This window comes from Leuciscus leuciscus (genome assembly GCF_965113295.1).
Source record: "Leuciscus leuciscus genome assembly, chromosome: 3".
NCBI lineage: Eukaryota > Metazoa > Chordata > Actinopteri > Cypriniformes > Leuciscidae > Leuciscus > Leuciscus leuciscus.
This window is the reverse complement of record NC_138727.1, coordinates 18,610,399-18,629,339: the sequence shown is the minus strand read 5'-3', so window position 1 is coordinate 18,629,339 and position 18,941 is coordinate 18,610,399. Positions and strand designations below refer to the sequence as shown.

The window sequence follows — 18,941 nt, the reverse complement described above, 5'->3', positions numbered from 1 at the left end:
CCGCGCGTTTGTCTCTCTCTTCCTCCATCTGCGTTCCGTCATCACGCTGCGCCTGCGTTGAGTATCATTGGCGCCAAAGAGGACTGGAGAAGCACTACTGTCCCGCAATCTGTCCAAAAATAAAGAAACGATATTGACACATGCTCAAAAATGGTGAGTGGCCTTATTAATGCACCATCTATATAAAAAATGATGCAATCAGAGACGAGCTCAATGCAGTTAATAAGGCTGTTTGGATAAAGAAAGAGCAGTTAGCTCAAACTTGCAGCCTTTAGGTGTTAGTTAACAGACCAGAGCTAACGTACAAAAAGAAGAAAACATTCAAAGGCTATTCATGAACTTGGCAGTCCATGTTTACGTATTTTATTATCACGAGAGTATTTGTTTACGTCAGGGTCGAGCAACATTTAAGCATTTAAAAAGTGTGGTGAACTTAACGATCCAAGTCGACTGTATCCCAGCAGACAGGCCGATATGAGCTGTTGTGTTACTGTATAACAATACAATACAGATGTTTGTGTTTTTGGTATCGACGAAGCACCTGCGTCCTGTTTGTTATTGTCAACTTTGAAATGTAAACATGCAACAGAACAAACTCAGCCTGGGGTTTCTATGGTAGTTGCTCTGCGCAGCACGTTTAAGAACCTATGTTATTAGTAATTAAACTTATGTAAAACTGCATAAAATGTTAATAGTATATTTGTCTAATTCACTTATGCTAATTTCAGGACATCCGGAGGTTTTTTGCGCCCACCAAACCTGCGGCGCCCAAACCTTCAAATGAAAGCATCAGCACTGATGAAGAACAGAAGAAGAAACCGAAATCAAAAACTAAGGTAGAACAACGGTCTAATGTACATTTATCATTTATTTACGTGACAGGTATGTGATTGTACTATATCTATTAATATATTCATATGAGATGGCACCTACAATATAAGTTAATTCTCATATTCTCTTTATTAACATGAATTTGCATGCTGATGTTTAATGCATCCTGCAGTGTTATGCAATCACTCTTTTTCTCTTTCTTTAGGTCAAAAGTCCCAAATCGGATGAGAAACCCACTGGAAAACGAAAGAAAAGAGTCATAATTGATTCAGGTTTGTAAAAGGCATTTATCAAGTATTGGTACAATTATGATGACCATTATGTTCACTATGTTGAGACATGGTGGTTATTAAGGATTGAAAAATACCCTAGACCAGGGGTTTTAAAACAGGGGGCTGCAAGGAAGTGCTTGATTGTCTGGAATAAAAATTACATTAAAGTAAATAAATTCAGTACTCTAATGAGTTGGGAAAAATTTTGCTTAATAGAAACTAAATATTTTTCCAAAAAAAACCTCTCCTTGACAGTCTTGGAATCTGATATCACAATATTTCTCTCATCTTATCATAGACTCTGAGGAAGACAAGAAGGAGAAGAAGACCAAAAAGAGCATTAAAGAGACACCTGCCCCCACAGTGAAGAAACAACCAGTAACTTTCGTGTCTGATTCTGGTGAGGGAGTCAGCAAGCAAATTGCCTCATGTATAATATAATGTTGTGAATATGACGTGTATATCACAATTTGTATTCCTATTTTTTTTGTCTTGTTTTTTTTTTCAGATTCAGATGATACATTTTTGACTCTGAAACAGCACAAACCCAAAGAAAATGGAACGGCTAAAGGCAAGAAGGTCTCAAATTCAGGAAAAGAAAAACAAGCGAAAGTTTCCCCTAAGAAATCTCCAATCAAATCCCCAAACACGATCTCAAAGGGAGGTGTGAAGAGTTCTCAGCCCACCGTATCAGCAAAGGTCACACCAACCCCACCTAAACCGAAGCCCACCTCAGTAATGGCATTCTTTGGGAGCTCAAGTGTTCAGAGGTCAGAGAAGAAAATGGTGGCCAGTACCAGCGCCAAAAGGAAGGCAGTGAGTAAAGAGAGTGAATAAAAGTGTGTGTTTGTGTGTGCGCTTAATGTGTTGAAAAATTCAAACTCATCAGTGTTCGGTCTCGTCCAGCCCACACAGGAAACTGATGAGTCGCTCAGTGATGAAGCCATTGCAAAAGAACTTCAGATGGATGAAGACATTGAGGTTGGTTTATGACACATGACAAATGCACGATAGTGCACCTATATTAATCAGAATTAATGAGCTGAATTATAATTCAGAATTACTAAAAATTAATTGAACTAATTGTCAAGCACAAGAGCATGTAAACGTGAATCTTCATTCAGAATAAAGGCTAATATAGAATATACCTTAATCTGAAAATGTATGTTAATGCAGTCACTTTTTCATATCTAGTTTATTATCATGGAGAAATTGTTAATTTTCTGTATGTATAAATGCGTTTGTGTGTGTATTTTTTGTGTTAGTTGGAAAAGCAGATTCATGATGATGAGGAATTTGCAAAAACATTAGCCATGCTGGATGAAGCTCCCTTACCGAAAAAGGTTAGTGAGCTGCATACATGTCTATAGTTTGTCTTAACTCTATGTCTCATTCTTATTTAAACATGCATAGTAAACATACACATGCGAGTAGTTATTAATAATTTATTCTTTCACGAAAATAATATTTTAACAGGTTTACTGCTTATTAATATTTGAAAACCTTTTGTGTCCATAATCAAATGTCCACAAAAAACACGTGGTGTGGCCAATGAAGCCATGTCTTTTTGGTTTGTTACACAATTTTGTTTGTTTCCTAGGCTCGGGTAGACTCTCTCTCTCCTTCCAAGAGCAGCTCTCAGGCAGTTGCCTCAGACACCAAACCTAAAAAGGACCCATCGCCTAAAACAAGTCCTGTGAAGACCAGCTCCAAACTGGCTCAGATGAAAAAACGACAGGATGAAGAGGACGAGCAAAGGAAAAGGGGTGAAAAGAAAATTAAGATCTCTCCTAAGAAAGAGCCCATCTCACCAGTTAGCTCAGAGCAGGCAGCTACGCCCAAAACAGGAAGTGTTTCCACGGGAATGGCAAAATCAAGAAGTATTTCCACACCTAAAAGTGAACCCAGTAAAACTTCACCAGCAAAACCAGAGGTATTCCATTTGCATATGCTGCTTAATTCAGGATTGTTTTATATTAGAAGATATTCGAAATGACAATGTAAGATTTTGAATTGTTTTTTTAAGGGTCTTTTAAGTTTTTATTTTGTATTTATACAATGCTTTTCTATAAATATGGCCTGAAATCCTCTAGTGAGCAAACCTTTGTCTCTAATATTTCAGAATACAAGTCCTGAGGATCTTGAGAAAAAACGGGCAAATTCATCAGCCTACCGAAACTTTCTGAACAGAGAAGGACCACGAGCTCTGGGGTCTAAAGAGGTACCACAGGTAAAAACACCTAAACCACTCGTTGACAACTGAAGGCCTATCAACTCATTGATATTTATGAATATATTTCAGTAATCAAATTATACTTGACCTTTAAAGGGGCTTTATGTAGAATTCAGAAACTCCTGTTATAAGTGATACTAGTGGCCATTAAGTGAACTGCAGCCAGCAACTATTGCCTGTGCACACACTCCGTAATGTACAAGAGACTGAACGCGATTCAAGGCCCTGATATACTCACGGCCAAGTTCTTTTTCATTCTTCGCTTAGAAGCAATAGTTGCTCCTGACCGTACATTTAGGTAGAGCAGATTCTGGGCCTTAGCGCTATTCTATGATAAACATTTAATTAGCTTTCTAATATATTCTAATTGCTGAAAATGCAGAAAATCATGTCTATTTTCAGAACAAATATTAAACAAACATAACATAACAGAACTATATAAAGGCTATTTATATGAGCATCTTTAAACTAAAGGATTTTATATAGGATTTTGTATATTTCATACTTTCATTAATTTGATATGCTACTCCAAAAAAAGTAGCGCAGTGGAATGGAAAAACGCATTCTGTTTGAACGGCTTCTAACATTGTTCATGTCACTGTTACTATGAAACAGCAAAAAAATTCTATTTTAATTTGTTGCTGTGCATTTGTTGACGTTAGTGGCCTCCATCTTTAAGCTAATATTAGCTAGTATTGCACACTTTCTCGCTGTAGAGAATTGAAGAGAGTCTCTCGGGAAGGCACATAAACGTCACAATCCTTTTGATTTTCCCGGAAAACGTCCTGAGTTCTCCACACAAAAATCAGTCTACAAGCTTTATACATTGGCAATAAAAAAGCGATTAATACACTAAAATTCGTACAATATAGCCCCCTTAAGCTGCTTAAACATTGTTATGTACCTGTTTTAGGGAGCAGAGAACTGCCTGGAGGGTTGTGCGTTTGTGTTGACTGGTGTGTTAGAGTCTATGGAGAGGGATGATGCTAAGTCACTAATAGAGCGATATGGCGGCAAAGTCACAGGAAACGTCAGCCGTAAAACCAATTACCTTGTTCTGGGACGAGACAGTGGAGTTTCAAAGACTGAGAAGGTCCTAATTTTTATTATTTCTGTTTATTCGAACTTGAGTGTTCTGTATGTTTCTTTTTCAATGTATTTATAAATTACCCTTTTATTAAAATGTTTAGTTGTTGTAACATTATGTGCTAATGTAACTTCAATGTCTATCCTTTAGGCGGAGAGTTTTGGCACTAAGATCATTAATGAAGATGAGTTGTTGGAACTCATAAGAACCAAACCAGGCAAGAAGTCTAAATACGAGATTGCGGCAGAGGCAGAGGTAAAGTAGCTCCCATCAACCTTCCTGTTCTTTCACTTGCACTCACTGTCCACTGGAGCCTCACAATATTTAGCTAAATAAAATCGATTTTGCCGTATATGGTATACGGTATTGGTGTTTATTCAAAATCATACTGTGAAGGGTGACATTTTATATGAATATGTGTCGTATTGCTACTACTGAGACATCCAGACACAAAAAACAAAGACTCTCTTGCTAATGGAAATACTTACTTTTAGGGGTGTTTTTACATATGAGTTCACTCTTTACAAGAACCAACTAACACTTCAAGTCTTTAAATTCTTCCCTTGTTGTGTTCAAAGCCTTGTGCTTTTCACATCAAATCCTCAACCTTTTATTTTAGCAGAATACTGGTATACCATTATTTTGAACACCCAAATGTTTACAGTTTTAACCAAAACCTTAAATAGATGGTTCATACCCACAAAGTCTTCAATGTAAAAAGTAAATTTTCAGCTTTTTAATATTATTTTTGAATTCTATGCATTGCCTAAGGAAACCACCCCAATCAATAATTATTTCCATATATAGCTATTCAATGGATCTGGTCAAAGTGTTCTGTATTTTTTCATATCGCAATATATATTGCAGAAAAACTAAATAACGCATACAAAGTATGTCCGTTTTTTCCCCATATTGTGATGAGTTGTCTGTCTATCTTCAATATTCTAGAATAAATCCTTTAAAACAAGGACTCCAGAATCTAGAGGCAAGCCCACTCCTCCAGCCAAGAAGGCCACACCACAAGGGCCCAGTCCCAACAAGAGAAGCCCTTTGGAGCGGAGGTTTAAGCCTGGCTCTGCCTCTAAATCTGGAACACGTGGGGCGTCTCGTTCAGAGGTCAAAAAGAGTTTGAGCTATGATCAAACCAAGACAGCATCCCCTGTATCCCACTCTACCCCATCGAATGATGGGAGCAGCCTGTTGTGGGTGGATAAGTACCGCCCCCGTAGTCTGAAGAACCTGATTGGACAGCAGGGGGATCAGAGTTGTGCCAACAAGCTTCTGCGTTGGTTACAGAACTGGCATAAACATCACAGCGGCAATACAAAAGCACCACGTCAGTATTTAAAGCTTGTTCTTCTTACTGTGTTCACATGACAGTTGATATTTGGGTAGCTGACATATAACCTATGATCATCAACATCAAGATTTTACGTAAAAAAATATGGATTAGGAAATGTGTATATTATTTTTATCTTTAATAGTTTTTCAACTTGACTAGTTAATTTGAAATGGTCCCATAGTATGACAAATACATTTTTTTAAAGTACTACTAATTTTCCATATAGTCTTTCAATTAATATAAGGTAATATTAATAGTTTAAGATAAGAATTGTAAATGTTGTTTTAGATGGTTTATATAGAGTTTAGCATGTCATGCTGCATCTGCTCAATTTCATGTCAACTACCCGTGTCGGAATGGCATACTACCAGTATGCAAGTTCTGTATGCTTATAATACATCAGTTCTACTTTTACCATTATATAACCAGAGTACAGTTTCCTACAATGCAGCGCACTTGACTTGACCATGAGCATATGCACCAGATATTACACTCAGAGTCACAGCATAATGTATATTTTAATGGTGCATGCCATTCCAACCATACAGAATGTGTTTATTCAAATGCTCTGTTTGTTGTCATTGTCACAAATGTCATTGTTCTTGCGTCTCTCTCTCTCTCTCTCTCTTTCTCTCTCTGTGTGAAACAGCCAAATTTGGTAAGTTTGGAGGTAAAGATGATGGTTCTGGATTTAAGGCTGCATTGTTATCTGGTCCTCCTGGTATTGGGAAGACCACTACTGCTGCTCTCGTCTGTGAGGTCAGTTCAGTCTCACTCATATATACATATAGCATAACATTTAGTTTGACTGTGTTTCAAGAACAGTCTGTGTAATCGTTTAACGAAAAGTGTTTAGCATTGGGTCAAGGATTAAGTCATTAGTGAATGATTGTAAATGCTGTGTCTGTTTTACAGTTTCGTTGCATTGGGTAAAGCATTAATAGAGTTCCATTTGTGCTTGTAGGAGTTGGGTTACAGCTACGTGGAGATGAATGCGAGCTGCACCCGCAGTAAGAACAGCTTAAAGGAAGTGATCGCAGAATCACTCAACAACACCAGCATTAAGAACTTCTATACCGGTAATTAGCTTAATTAATAGCTAATTCAGCAGGTAGCATCTGTAAAACGGCTTGGAGTTAAACTTGGTGATTATAATATAAACACAGTATGTTTTTGTGTTTAATGGTGTCAGGTGCATCTCAGACAGTGAGCAGTAAACATGTCCTCATAATGGACGAGGTGGACGGGATGGCAGGAAATGAAGACAGAGGAGGAATACAGGTAGACATATACACTCACATTCAATTGCATTATCTCTCTTTACCAGAGGTGGTGCTCAAGGAGCAGAAATGGTCATGGTGGTGTTTTAATACTTATGGGTTCAGTGGCTGTGTGGAATGGAGCACTAGCTCAGTATATATTATAAATTGTCTACAATTTTTTAAAATAGAATGTGAAACGGTTGGCTTTGTCCACAAGAAATGTTTCAACCTGTAAAATTCTACTTCTCATTGCCCTGGTATCATAGATAAAAATAAAAATGATGATTTTGGGAAATAAGGCCAAGTCATTGCAATGTGGAATACAGTAATCCATTCAGTAAGCTCTGTTGAATACTGCTCATTTTGAGCAAATATAGTTGGTCATCTGGGTATTCTGTGCATACAGAAAATGTATATACTTTACACAGTGTATATATTACATAGTGCCGTCTTGGTAAGAGTAGTATGCTATTCTGAACGGTGAACACCAGTGTATTCAGAGAATTATTGTGGTTCTTGACACTTGTGCTTTGCCCTTTGACCCACACAGGAGATGATTGGTCTGATAAAACAGTCAAAGATTCCCATCATCTGCATGTGTAATGACCGCAATCATCAGAAGATCCGCTCTCTGGCCAACTACTGCTACGACCTGCGGTTTCAGAGACCCCGGGTTGAGCAGATCAAGGTACTCACTGGCATTTGAAATGACTGACAGATTCAATCACTGTTGATCGGTGTCACACATTTGCTTATTTAATTAGTGAACTACAAATATTGCAGAATCTTAAGTATTTCTCATTGATTTTGCTTCATATCCTTTAGAAACATTTAAAATATTAATATTAAAATAAATCCCAGATTCTCCCTGGTTTTAAACCCTTCTTTATATCATTGCTGAAAAATGTATCATCACTGAAAAAAACAGTTTTTTAAACTGTTTGTTATACTTGTTACATGTATCTACTATAGTAATAATAACCGTAAAATATGCATAATTACAAGCAGTTAACCTTACAGTAAGTACATGTTTTTAGTTTATTACTCAGTACTTTGTTTAATTACACTTTACCAAGGACACTTTAACATAAAAGTGTAGCCAAAAAATCTTATTTTAGTAAATATTACACTTATTATGTAAAGTATATTTAAAAAATGTTTAAGCTGCCTTTTTGCCCAATCAGGGGGCTATGATGTCTATAGCTTTCAAAGAGGGTTTGAAGATCCCACCCCCAGCACTGAATGAAGTAATCCTGGGGTCCAATCAGGATATTCGACAGGTATGATGTTAACAAACAAATCTGTTGCCTTTCATCACTGATTCAGTGTCTACTAAAGCCTGTGTTTTACACTGCAACATTTGTTATTATATTTCTACATCTAGATCCTGCACAATCTGTGCATGTGGTCGGCTAAAGACAAAGTCATGACCTATGACCAGGCCAAAGCTGATGCTATCAACGCTAAGAAAGACATGAAACTGGTACATGCGCACACTGTTAAAAACATTATGCACACTTTATGAGCATGGGCTCACTGATGACATGAGTAGACTGTATAGAAAGACAATATCTGTGTGTTGTTATGCAGGGTCCATTTGATGTGTGCCGGAAGGTGTTTGCTTCGGGAGATGAAACCGCCCACATGTCTTTGATTGACAAATCAGACCTTTTCTTTCATGACTACTCTTTAGCACCACTATTTGTCCAAGAAAACTATCTGCATGTCCGACCAGCTGCCGCAGGGTGAGTTTTAGACACACAATAGATAATCACTATATTTTCCCAAATTATGAAGATATTCTATATTCATCTCAATACATTTGCTTTTTAATTTGATCCCCCTGAAAAATACATAATGTGAATAGAACAGTTAAAATGTTTGATGCAGAACAAAACAAAATTAGACCATTTTTGGAAGAACAAAGAAACAAATTACACATTATGTAGAACAAATGCAGATCTATTAGTTTGTATTTACACTTAATGCACAGATCTATTTTGACATACACAATTTACATTTTACAGATAACATTTTCTATAGAAAAATAAGCTAAACTTTTAACATTAATGCAATATTCACAAATTTTATCTTGTCAGCAAAATTATTGCAATAATATCTCTTATATTCTATGCATCGGCCAGCCTTAACTCACACCAACAGTTACAGCCTGTACACTTTGAAAACATTTTTGTTTCACAAGATTTTAAAAAGTCTATTCTAACTGCAGATGAAAGCATGATTGTATAATTGTTGTGACATTTGATGTTTATCAGGGGAAATCTGAAGAATCATTTGGTGTTGTTGAGTAAAACTGCGGACAGCATTTGCGATGGAGATTTAGTGGACAAACAGATCCGTTCCAAACAGACCTGGTCTCTGCTTCCTACACAGGTAACATACTTCCTGCCATTGTCTTCTCATCAGTGTTGACCTACAAATCCTCAGTCGACATCTTTGAATGCTGTAACAGCACCAAAATAATCAGGCCCTGAAGTGGCCATTTTCAAAATAAAAATTTCTGAGTCAGAAAAGATGAATAAAGTCATATTACAGCACTGATTTTTAACATATTACAAACTTGTTTACATAGTAGTTTTGCATAGATCAGTGAAAACAAACTAAGGTTTTTCAAATATCTGTATGTATTTATTTCCAGGCAATATATGCAAGCGTGTTGCCAGGGGAACTGATGCGTGGCTATATGAGTCAGTTTCCAACCTTTCCCAGCTGGTTGGGCAAGTTCTCATCAGCTGGCAAACACAGCCGCATATTACAGGAGCTGGCTTCACACATGAGCCTAAAGTGAGAAAACACACTTTTCTCTCCCTCTCCTTTCCTCCATGTCTGAAGTACGAAGTCTATAAACCTCATTTTCGCTTTCTTAAAAGCTTGCCTATTTCTTATCCTGCAGGACGTTAAGTAGTAAGGAAGCAATAAATCTGGATTACCTGCCATATTTGCGCTCCGCAATATTAGAGCCTCTTCAGTCCCAAGGTTCAGAAGGAGCCAATCAGAGCGTGAAGCTCATGGATGATTATGACATCATTAAAGAGGATGTTGATAACATGATGGAGATCAGCACATGGGGCGGACAGCCGGATCCTTATTCTAAGCTAGACTCCAAGGTGTGTGTGTGTGATTTTCTTAGCATATTGTAGAGTTATCCTCCAGGAAAAGAAACCGGTGGTCCAGTTGACAGTTCATTGCTTTGACAGATGCCTGCTCCAACTGAGTTAATTGTGTTTTAACAGGAAAACATCTGGAGGTGCTGTATGCCACACTTTATCCCCATCAGCTCTGTTTTTTTCCATTTCTGCAGGTGAAAGCTGCCTTTACAAGAGCCTACAATAAGGAATCCCATCTTACGCCGTACTCCTTACAAGTGGTTAAGAAAGGCCGTAAAGGTGCTGTTGACCCTGAGCTTGTAGGAGAGCTTGACAATGAATCTCAGGTCCAGGAAGAGGAAGAAGACGATGGGCTTACCAAAGATGCAATGATCAAGGTAGATATCAAAACAGCAATCCAGTAGCTCATTTCGACTTGTATATCAGTTTTCCAATCATGTTAACTTAATAACATATCATTTGGAGAACACTTAAAGGCATAGTTCACCTAAAAATGTAAATGATGTCATCAATACTCGGCCTGATGTTGTTTCACTTTTGTTCATCTTCAAAACTCATGAAGGTATTTTTAATGAAGTTTAGATTACTGTCCTTCCATTTAAAGTCAACTCAACCAAAACTTTGATGCTTCAAAAAATTTAATCCATCCATAAGTGGATAAATCCTGAAGAGACATGATCGCTTTATATAATGATCAGGTTTAATTTAGGCTTTCAGTGCTTACGTCATCATATTGTTCCAAACCTGTATGACTTCCCTTGTTTCTTGGAACATAAAAGGTGAATTTTTGAAGAATCTCCACTCTTTTTCATACATTTACAAAGAGACTGAAGCTTTAAAAGAGGTCACAAAAGCACCATAAAAGTTGCTCTCTATATTCCAAATCTTCTTAAACCACTGTGACTGGTTCATTGAGTCAGTGAGTTGAGAAACGGATCTGTTATGGCTTCAGAAGAGTCATGATAATTTAAAGAGAAAGCTTGGAACAACATGAGGGTGAGCTTGAGGGATAAATAATGGGGTGAACTATCCTTTCAAACAAGTATAGTTTGTTGCAAGTGGTAAAGTTTGTCAGAGAATCTGAGCCCACAGAATTCAAACACCCATCATTTTGAGACTACATGTAACTTATGAAATATTGTGGCTAATTTTATTGCGTACAGCACAACTGAGAGTACTACACTCTTATTAGTAATAATAGCATATTTTACTATTTTCAAATTCATTGTACAGAATTCCACACTTTTTCCCAAAATCAGCACAGAAAATGCAGAAGTAGCCTTCATATTCCATCAGCGCCTACAAAATTCCATTATAAATCAATCAAAATGCTACACCTTTATTCACCAGTTTTTTTCTTTCTTCACTCTTTCAGCAGAAGAAAGCCAAACCAGCAAAAGACGTCAAGCAAGAGAAACCAGGGGCTTCTGGGAAGGGGAAAGGCAGGGGTAAAGGAAAGGCCAAGAACTGAGATAAACATAGGAGGGTTTGAGACAGAAACCCTTACTCTCTGTTTTCATAAAGATGTGAGTGGCTGAATGACATCAGCTCTATAAACAGAACTTTTTTTTGTCCGTGAGTCATACTTATGCACTTCCTGAAAGCCATCACTCAGCTTAAGCTGCTTTCAGCAGAGGGACCAGGCGCTGGGGGTGGACCACACATTTTCACAGAAGTCATTATATGGTTCACAATTCATCAAGCATATCAGACTTGACACATGCATCATACTGTTAACACATGACGTTAAAGCTATATTCATCTTAAAGGTAAATAGTATTAAGGGCACTTAATGTCATCTCACTCATGTAACACCCATGACAAAATACATGAGCATTTTAATATATTACCTTCTGTTGTTCACAATTATACACCCTCTTCCACTAAAGATGTGGACACCCACTGTACTTTGCTGCATGTCAGCTTAGTAATCATCACAATGTAAATATGTATGTCATGTTTGCTTTTTTCCTTTGTTACTTTGAATACTTGCAGATATATAAATAATACCTTTCTTAGTGGTTTCTATGGCAGCACTTTTGGATCTAGACTTATATAGTGTTATAGAGATTATTCTGTAAATGACTTAATGTGTGCTATTTCAAAAATTAAAACAAGAATTATGTTGTAGAGATGTAGTGTTTGCTTGTCATAATTATCTCCATGGTTCATTCTTCTTGATGATGCAGATCACAAGTATTGATCATATGGTTGTGGTGAGGAATGGTAAAAACAGCTAAATTGCTGATATATACAGTAAAGAATCTGGGTAAACAACTCAGTACATAGGTCCAGGTATTTTATTTAACAGCAGTTAAAATTGCAGAATATTTTCAGTACTTAATTTGTAGTCTAACATGCAGGCTTTAATAGACAATTATTTACAGCAATAAAATTATGTATTTTGTATACAGTTAAATTTACAGTAGAAAAAGACAAATGTTGAATGCTGATTGTCATTCTAACGGACACAGTGAAGTGCTGATTTACATGTAATGCATCTGACAACATATGCAAACACAATGTTTATGATTCAATACTGAGTTACAGTCAGAAAATACTTTTATGATATCAGTCTTGCTTTAAATAGTTTCATAAACATTTTTTTTGCATGATTTATGATAACCTAAATGTGTAACTGAACCACACTTACAAATAATTATCCTTAATGTGAGCTCTCAGAGTTAATTATGCCATAAGCTATGCCAGTTATATTCATATAACTCGTACTGAAGACTGAAAAATAATGTACAATGGTACATAAAAAGACAGATGATATGTAGTATGTGTCAAAGACTCATCGTTTAGCACAGTGGTTCTCAACCTCTTTGATGAGGATAAATTATCCACAATTTAAAGTTTCTTGTTTCTTGAGTTTAAAGTTTAAAGCAATTTAAAGTTTGTTTCTTCCTAAAAAAAAAAAAAAAAAAAAAACATTTATTGAGGGAAAAGACATTTCCAGTTTACATTTTGATTGTATGCTTTTTAAATCAAGTAAGATTTAAAGGGATCATGAATTGAGAAGTCCAATTTTCCTAGAGCTTTTGACATGTAAGAGGTCATCATACTATAAGAATATCCTGTAAGTTTCAGAAATGAAAACTTCATTGTTAGTCCAAAAACAGCTTTTATTGGAAACCAGTCTCAGAAAATGACCCGTGGAATGTGCCTATTTATGACGTCATAGATAGGTGAAAGAGAAAATCAAAGCCTACTACTTTTTTTGATAATGTTGTTCTGCTCATCTTGGCCAGGTCACTTCTGTAAAAGAGATTTTTAATCTCAGAAAGTTTTATCTGGTTAAATAAAGGGCAAATAAAAAAAATATATAATAAACGCCTACTACTTCATTGCCCACTGGCATGTTAGTGAGTTGACAAAGAGAGAAGAGCACAGGATCATTGGACTGAAAATAACTTTTAAATAAAATAGACAATCCTAATGCTAATGTATTCTGTACATTTCACTGTGGAATCTTTGGTAAATCAGTCGCAATTTCGGTGCAGGCTTTGCTTTTACGATATGGACTCGACAGTAATGCGACCACATGCAAGTAACTGTGTTAATTCTAATGCCTAACCTGTGACCAGTGATTTCTGATATGTAATGATTCATGTACAGTCAGATGTTCTTTGTCTATGTGTCAGTAAATCAAACCAGTGACTAAATGGTCAAATTCACATTGTTTCTCTTAGTAGGGTGAAAATAATCTGTTATTTAAACTGACATTAAATTATAGAAAGTGATCAAAGAACGCTCCCTTTACAATCGCTGGAGCTGTCAATCAAACAGTCCGAGTTTATCAGTGACTGAGTTCTGGACTCTCGCCAAAACTCCCGTTAGAATCAACAAATCTCTTATTTACATCGTGATTGCACTTTTAGTTATGATGAAAGAATTCGCGAGAGTGCAGAAATAAGTTGTAATGATTCATGTTCTGCATTCATAATAATAATAATTTATTGGCATTGCTATCATACGAGATTACATTAGAGCATCAATCGACTGCAATTTCATGAAGTGCAAGAGATCAACAATAGCACATTTTATAAACAGGGCAAAGCGACATATAACAAACAAGAAATAGGGTATATTAGGCGAAGAATCACTAGTTTATTCATGCATTCAATATGTCTGTGATCGGCTACATCCACTGCAACATTTTACAATCTAAATATAATGCTATAAATCAACACTTTTTACGATTAGTTAATAGCTGTAATAGTAAAAATGTGCAGACTTTCAGACAGAGCGTTCAAATCAGAGGGCTAAAATTAGGCTAGGAAAAATGCCTTTTATTTCCAAATTATGACCATTTTTTATGTAAAAATCTTACTAACATTATAAGTGCACCCCAGGAAACATTATAAAACAATGCAGTTCATGACCCCTTTAATATATTAATTATATTAAAAAATATTAATAATATGTCATCCTGCGGTCCCCTGGTTGAGAACCACTGGTTTAGCACTATTCTCTATTGGCTTCTCCCACTTTACACACTATTTAGATTCACATTTTATCTGAAATACTTTTTTTTAATTATTATTAGAAAAGACTACATTTTAGGAGATGTTTTCTGAGAAATACAGCTTGTAGAATCTGTCTCCCTCTGTGTTTAACAATCAATCATGCATCTGCTCCTTGAGGTCTAAGAATCGTCACGACAAGGGAAAGTGACATTGTGTGACATTATCAGCATGTTGGTAGTCTTTTTGGAAGTACTTGTAGAGTAACCGTCCCGCTGGTTTGTCTAAGGAGCTCGACAGCCTGAGAGTGAGTGACACCCTCCAGACTCTGTCCGTTGACTGTCAGCAGCTGATCACCGCGACGCAGACGCCCGTCCTCCACCGCGGCTCCCTGTGGAAACAGCACTGTCACATACACTTCACGCTCAAATACACAAATAACATTCCTTTCTCAGTCAGAGGACTGTGTGTCGTGCACATGCTGTAATTCATGCAAACTGGACGTGTGATTGGACATGTATTGATCTCTGTGGCTCACTGCAGTCAATAGATTTACTCAACTCACAATTTCTAGCTCTTTCTTGTGTACCTTGGGAAATATGTTCTTGACATAGATGGGCAAGTCACCATGGGAACTGCCAAATCCTCCTACGATGCTGAAGCCAAGCCCAGCAGAGCCACGTTCAAGAGTGATAGTCTGGAACTGAGGAGAACTTAAACGCACACAAAAGACAAATAGAATTAAACCCATTCTTTTTCTTCCCAGAGACACCCTACTGGAAAACAGGGCAAAGATTAATCTATTAGTGCAGTTGGAAAAGTGAAAAGCAAGCATAACACTTCTATTGAACAGGGTTGTCTGAATAGTCTGGGTGCCCTGGAGGGGGAAGTCCTTTATCTATGTGTAGAATTCTGCTGACTCTAGAGTCTCACGGCTTTAAAGAACTGCACTCGCAAACTTGCTCCGAAATATCCACAAGCAGACATTTCAGTAAAAAGGGCAATTTTAATACATTTCATGGACCCATTGAAGGCAGCGTTGGGATGAAACCAGTAATAAATCTTGAATGCTAGCATAAATCCGAGCCATCGTCAGCATAATGTGAGCATAGTTGACTAAAGGTTCTGTATGATATAAACTACTCATTTGTTCCAGTGACCCACACATAAAAAAATTGTCCTGGGCCATTTTAGTGATGAAACTTTTCAGATAGAAAGTGTAATATTGAATGAAAATTAAAGCAAACTGAGATACAGCTGGCAGTTAAATAAAATTACTTTCTAAATCTTATTCGAGTTCTTTGCATATGAATAATGGGTGAATAAATATAATTTGGGATATTGTTTGTTTTTAACTTCTACAATTTAATGTATAGATCAGAGGAACCAAGTGTCCCAGATGGAATATGATATCAATTTGATTGTACCCAAAAAGGAAGAAGGCTCACAGAAAATACAGTAAAAAAAAAATAACACTGCTGCGAATGTGTTTCTAATACAACAGCTGAGGGAGTGACGGCAAATTTAACATCTTTATGGAAATCTAAAAATTATATTTGCTATTGTCTCCAGTTCACCGCTATAGAACTATGACGACTTCCACTTCTGAGAACCTCGGAAATGTGAAAAGGGTCCATTATCTTAATTATTTATGAGACTATTGCCTATAAAATAGGACTCCACTTCAGAATAGTTTGACAGTTACTATATTGGAAACTATACATATGTATTTGGAGTACCTCTGGTGGTTGAGGGTAGTGTACTTTTCTGCGAGTCCAGGTGAGGAGTGAATTAAAGATGAGTGATCTTTACTGAAGCTAGCTCCATCTGCACAGCCACTTGGCATCACCTTTAATCAAACACACAGAGTGTGACATTCATGGAAAGATGAGCTCTGTGTACAACGATTGAACATTTGATTATGTTTTGTATCTGAAATGATTTGATATGTGTCTGATGATGCACACCTGCAGTGTGACGGCTCCGCTGCTATTTCTCAGGAGGGAACTTGCCTCAGTGACTGAGAGACTTTCTGTTGATGTACCGTTAATGCTGATGACTCTGGCACCCAACTGAAAATTCAATTCAGTTATTTGTGAATTGTTGCCACTTCCCATGAATAGGGTATTCAGTTTGATGTATTTTTTGTAATATAAAATAAAGCTGGTATGAAAAGTAGCTCGTTTGTCAAATGTTCACACTGCCATTCAGAAGTTTGGGTCTCTAATGCTCACTACTTTTATTTGATCAAATGTACAGTAAAATAGTAATTTTTTGAAATATTATTACAATTTAAAATAACTGTTTTCTGTTTTAATGCATTTAAAAATGCAATTTTTTCAAGATTCTTTGATGAACAGAAAGTTCAAAAGAACAGCATTTGTTTAAAAAGAAATAGTTTTTGCATCCATGCTGGATAAAAATAATTTCTTTCTACTTACTGACCCCAAAGTTCTGAATGGTATTGTACATACAATTTGTTGTATATCTTGAGGTTTCCGATGATCAACACTTAATTTTTTTAGATTAGATGTTTTTTGTATTTTTGCCTTTATTGGGATAGGACAGTACACTCTTAAAAAATAAAGGTTCCAAAAAAAAAGAGTTTTTGCAGAGATGCCATAGAAGAACCATTTTTGTGTCAGTTAGGAACTTTTCAGTTAATAGTTCTTAAAAGAACACTAAAGAGTGCGTCTCTTTTCTTGGTTTGAACGTTTTAATAATCTTAAGTACTTTTTCCACTATTAAGAACCTTTAGATGAATGGAAAGATTCCATGGATTTTAAAGGTTTCGCATGGAACCATAGATGCCGGAACCTTTATTTTTGAGGGTATATAGAGAAATTCCAGGAAATGTATCTAAACAGAGAAAGAGAAAAAGGGAAAAGGGACTGGGAAAGAACCACAAGCCGGGACTCAATCTCATGTTTCCCAAAGTGCAAGTGCACTACATTTTGGAGAGCTGCCCACAAGGCTATTGGCTCCAACATCAAGCTTTTCTAAACATAAAGAAGGCTTTCAGGCCCAATTCCCACAAAGTTCTCATTCTCTCTCTCTACCTGCAGTAGTCCTGAGCGTGCTGCAGGTGTGGTAGGGTCCAGGTTGGAGATGTAAATCATTGGCTTTCCCAGTGTGTCTCTCAATTTCAGCTCCACAGACTCGCACTCATGCTGGGACAGAATCATACCAACCTTATATTTACTACTGGATCACACAGTTACTGCAGCAACATGCCTTTCATTACTGCCTTAAAAGTGCTCAGAAAACAAACCCACCTTCTGAATGGTGACAGTTCTGATATCAACATTCCCGTCCAAAGCTGTGGAAAAAGATGAAAACTCATTGATGGTACTGATGAATAAAACGGAAGAGTGAATAATTATCATGCGACATACGCTCTTACAGTCATGTGTGCTGAGAGAAGAGAGAAGAGGGGCGTCCACCTCGCCCACCTGCCACAACAAAAATAGAACACTGGCTCTCAAACACTGCGTATAGATTGTGCACCGTGTAGATCTGATAAGTTGTGCTTGTGTGCTGTATATACTGTATGGCATGTGTATGGAATGCATACTTTGTCAAGATTCAAGACTTAATCTCCATCATACATTAGCATTCAAAAGATTTGGGGTAGGTAAGATTTTTTAATGAAGGCTCACCAAGTGCTCACCCAATGCTGCATTTATTTGATCAAAAACACTGTAAAAATGTAACAAAAACTATCTTTTTCTAAATATCATTTATTCCTGTTATGGCAAGGCTGAATTTTCAACAGCCATTACTTCAGTCTTCAGTGTCACATGATCTTTCAGAAATCATTCAAAAGCTGATTTGGTGCTCAAGAAACATTTATCCTTATTATCATCAATGTTGTGCTGCTTATAGTTCTGTGGAAATTGTTATATAAGATTTTTTTTCAGGATTATTTTAAGAATAGAAAGTTGAAACAGAAATCATTTGAAACATTATAAATGTATTTTTTCTTACTTTTAGTCCATTTAATGCGTCCTTGCTGAATAACAGTATTCATTTATTTTTATTAATTTAGTATTAACAACAACAAAACAAATCTTACTGACCCCAAACACATTTTTTTTTATTAGTTTTTATTACAATGTAGATATACAATATATTCTAATATGTAATGATCATTGTATGTAATGACTTTTTGTGGTATCAGCTGGTCTAACTCCACCATTTGAAAGAATTATAAAAATCTGATAACAAAACAACAACAATAAATGGTTAAATATATCAACATTAAAAAAAAGTTGATGCCCTAATGTCAACTCAAAGGGACTGAGAGTGATGGCTAAC

At 36.5% G+C, this 18,941-nt stretch overlaps 2 protein-coding genes across 7 annotated transcripts in view; one reads left to right on the top strand and one right to left on the bottom strand.

Annotated features, from left to right (window-relative positions):
- Positions 1 to 17: 17 nt before the first annotated feature.
- Positions 18 to 12,285, top strand: rfc1 (replication factor C (activator 1) 1). The gene is made up of 24 exons (XM_082164581.1): positions 18 to 153; positions 729 to 836; positions 1,037 to 1,103; positions 1,402 to 1,503; positions 1,612 to 1,919; positions 2,010 to 2,084; positions 2,369 to 2,446; positions 2,704 to 3,036; positions 3,226 to 3,333; positions 4,250 to 4,429; positions 4,574 to 4,678; positions 5,372 to 5,759; positions 6,415 to 6,524; positions 6,730 to 6,844; positions 6,958 to 7,046; positions 7,578 to 7,715; positions 8,212 to 8,307; positions 8,412 to 8,510; positions 8,618 to 8,772; positions 9,304 to 9,421; positions 9,687 to 9,832; positions 9,942 to 10,155; positions 10,350 to 10,532; positions 11,531 to 12,285. The coding sequence occupies exons 1-24, from the start codon at positions 151 to 153 to the stop codon at positions 11,624 to 11,626; spliced, it is 3,414 nt and encodes a 1,137-aa protein (XP_082020707.1). The 5' UTR covers positions 18 to 150; the 3' UTR covers positions 11,627 to 12,285.
- LOC309495037 (multiple PDZ domain protein) overlaps positions 12,115 to 18,941 on the bottom strand; it is a 73,925-nt gene continuing 67,098 nt past the window's right edge. For 5 of the 6 annotated variants that reach the window (XM_082164571.1, XM_082164570.1, XM_082164573.1 and 2 more), the window contains 7 exons: positions 18,028 to 18,076; positions 17,900 to 17,943; positions 17,684 to 17,794; positions 16,592 to 16,696; positions 16,364 to 16,473; positions 15,214 to 15,337; positions 12,115 to 15,015 (listed from right to left, as the gene is read on the bottom strand). In XM_082164571.1, coding sequence (XP_082020697.1) covers positions 14,851 to 15,015; positions 15,214 to 15,337; positions 16,364 to 16,473; positions 16,592 to 16,696; positions 17,684 to 17,794; positions 17,900 to 17,943; positions 18,028 to 18,076 — 708 coding nt within the window. In that variant the 3' untranslated portion in view covers positions 12,115 to 14,850. The remainder of the gene's footprint in view (positions 15,016 to 15,213; positions 15,338 to 16,363; positions 16,474 to 16,591; positions 16,697 to 17,683; positions 17,795 to 17,899; positions 17,944 to 18,027; positions 18,077 to 18,941) is intronic. The other variant, XM_082164574.1, reaches the window with a different exon arrangement.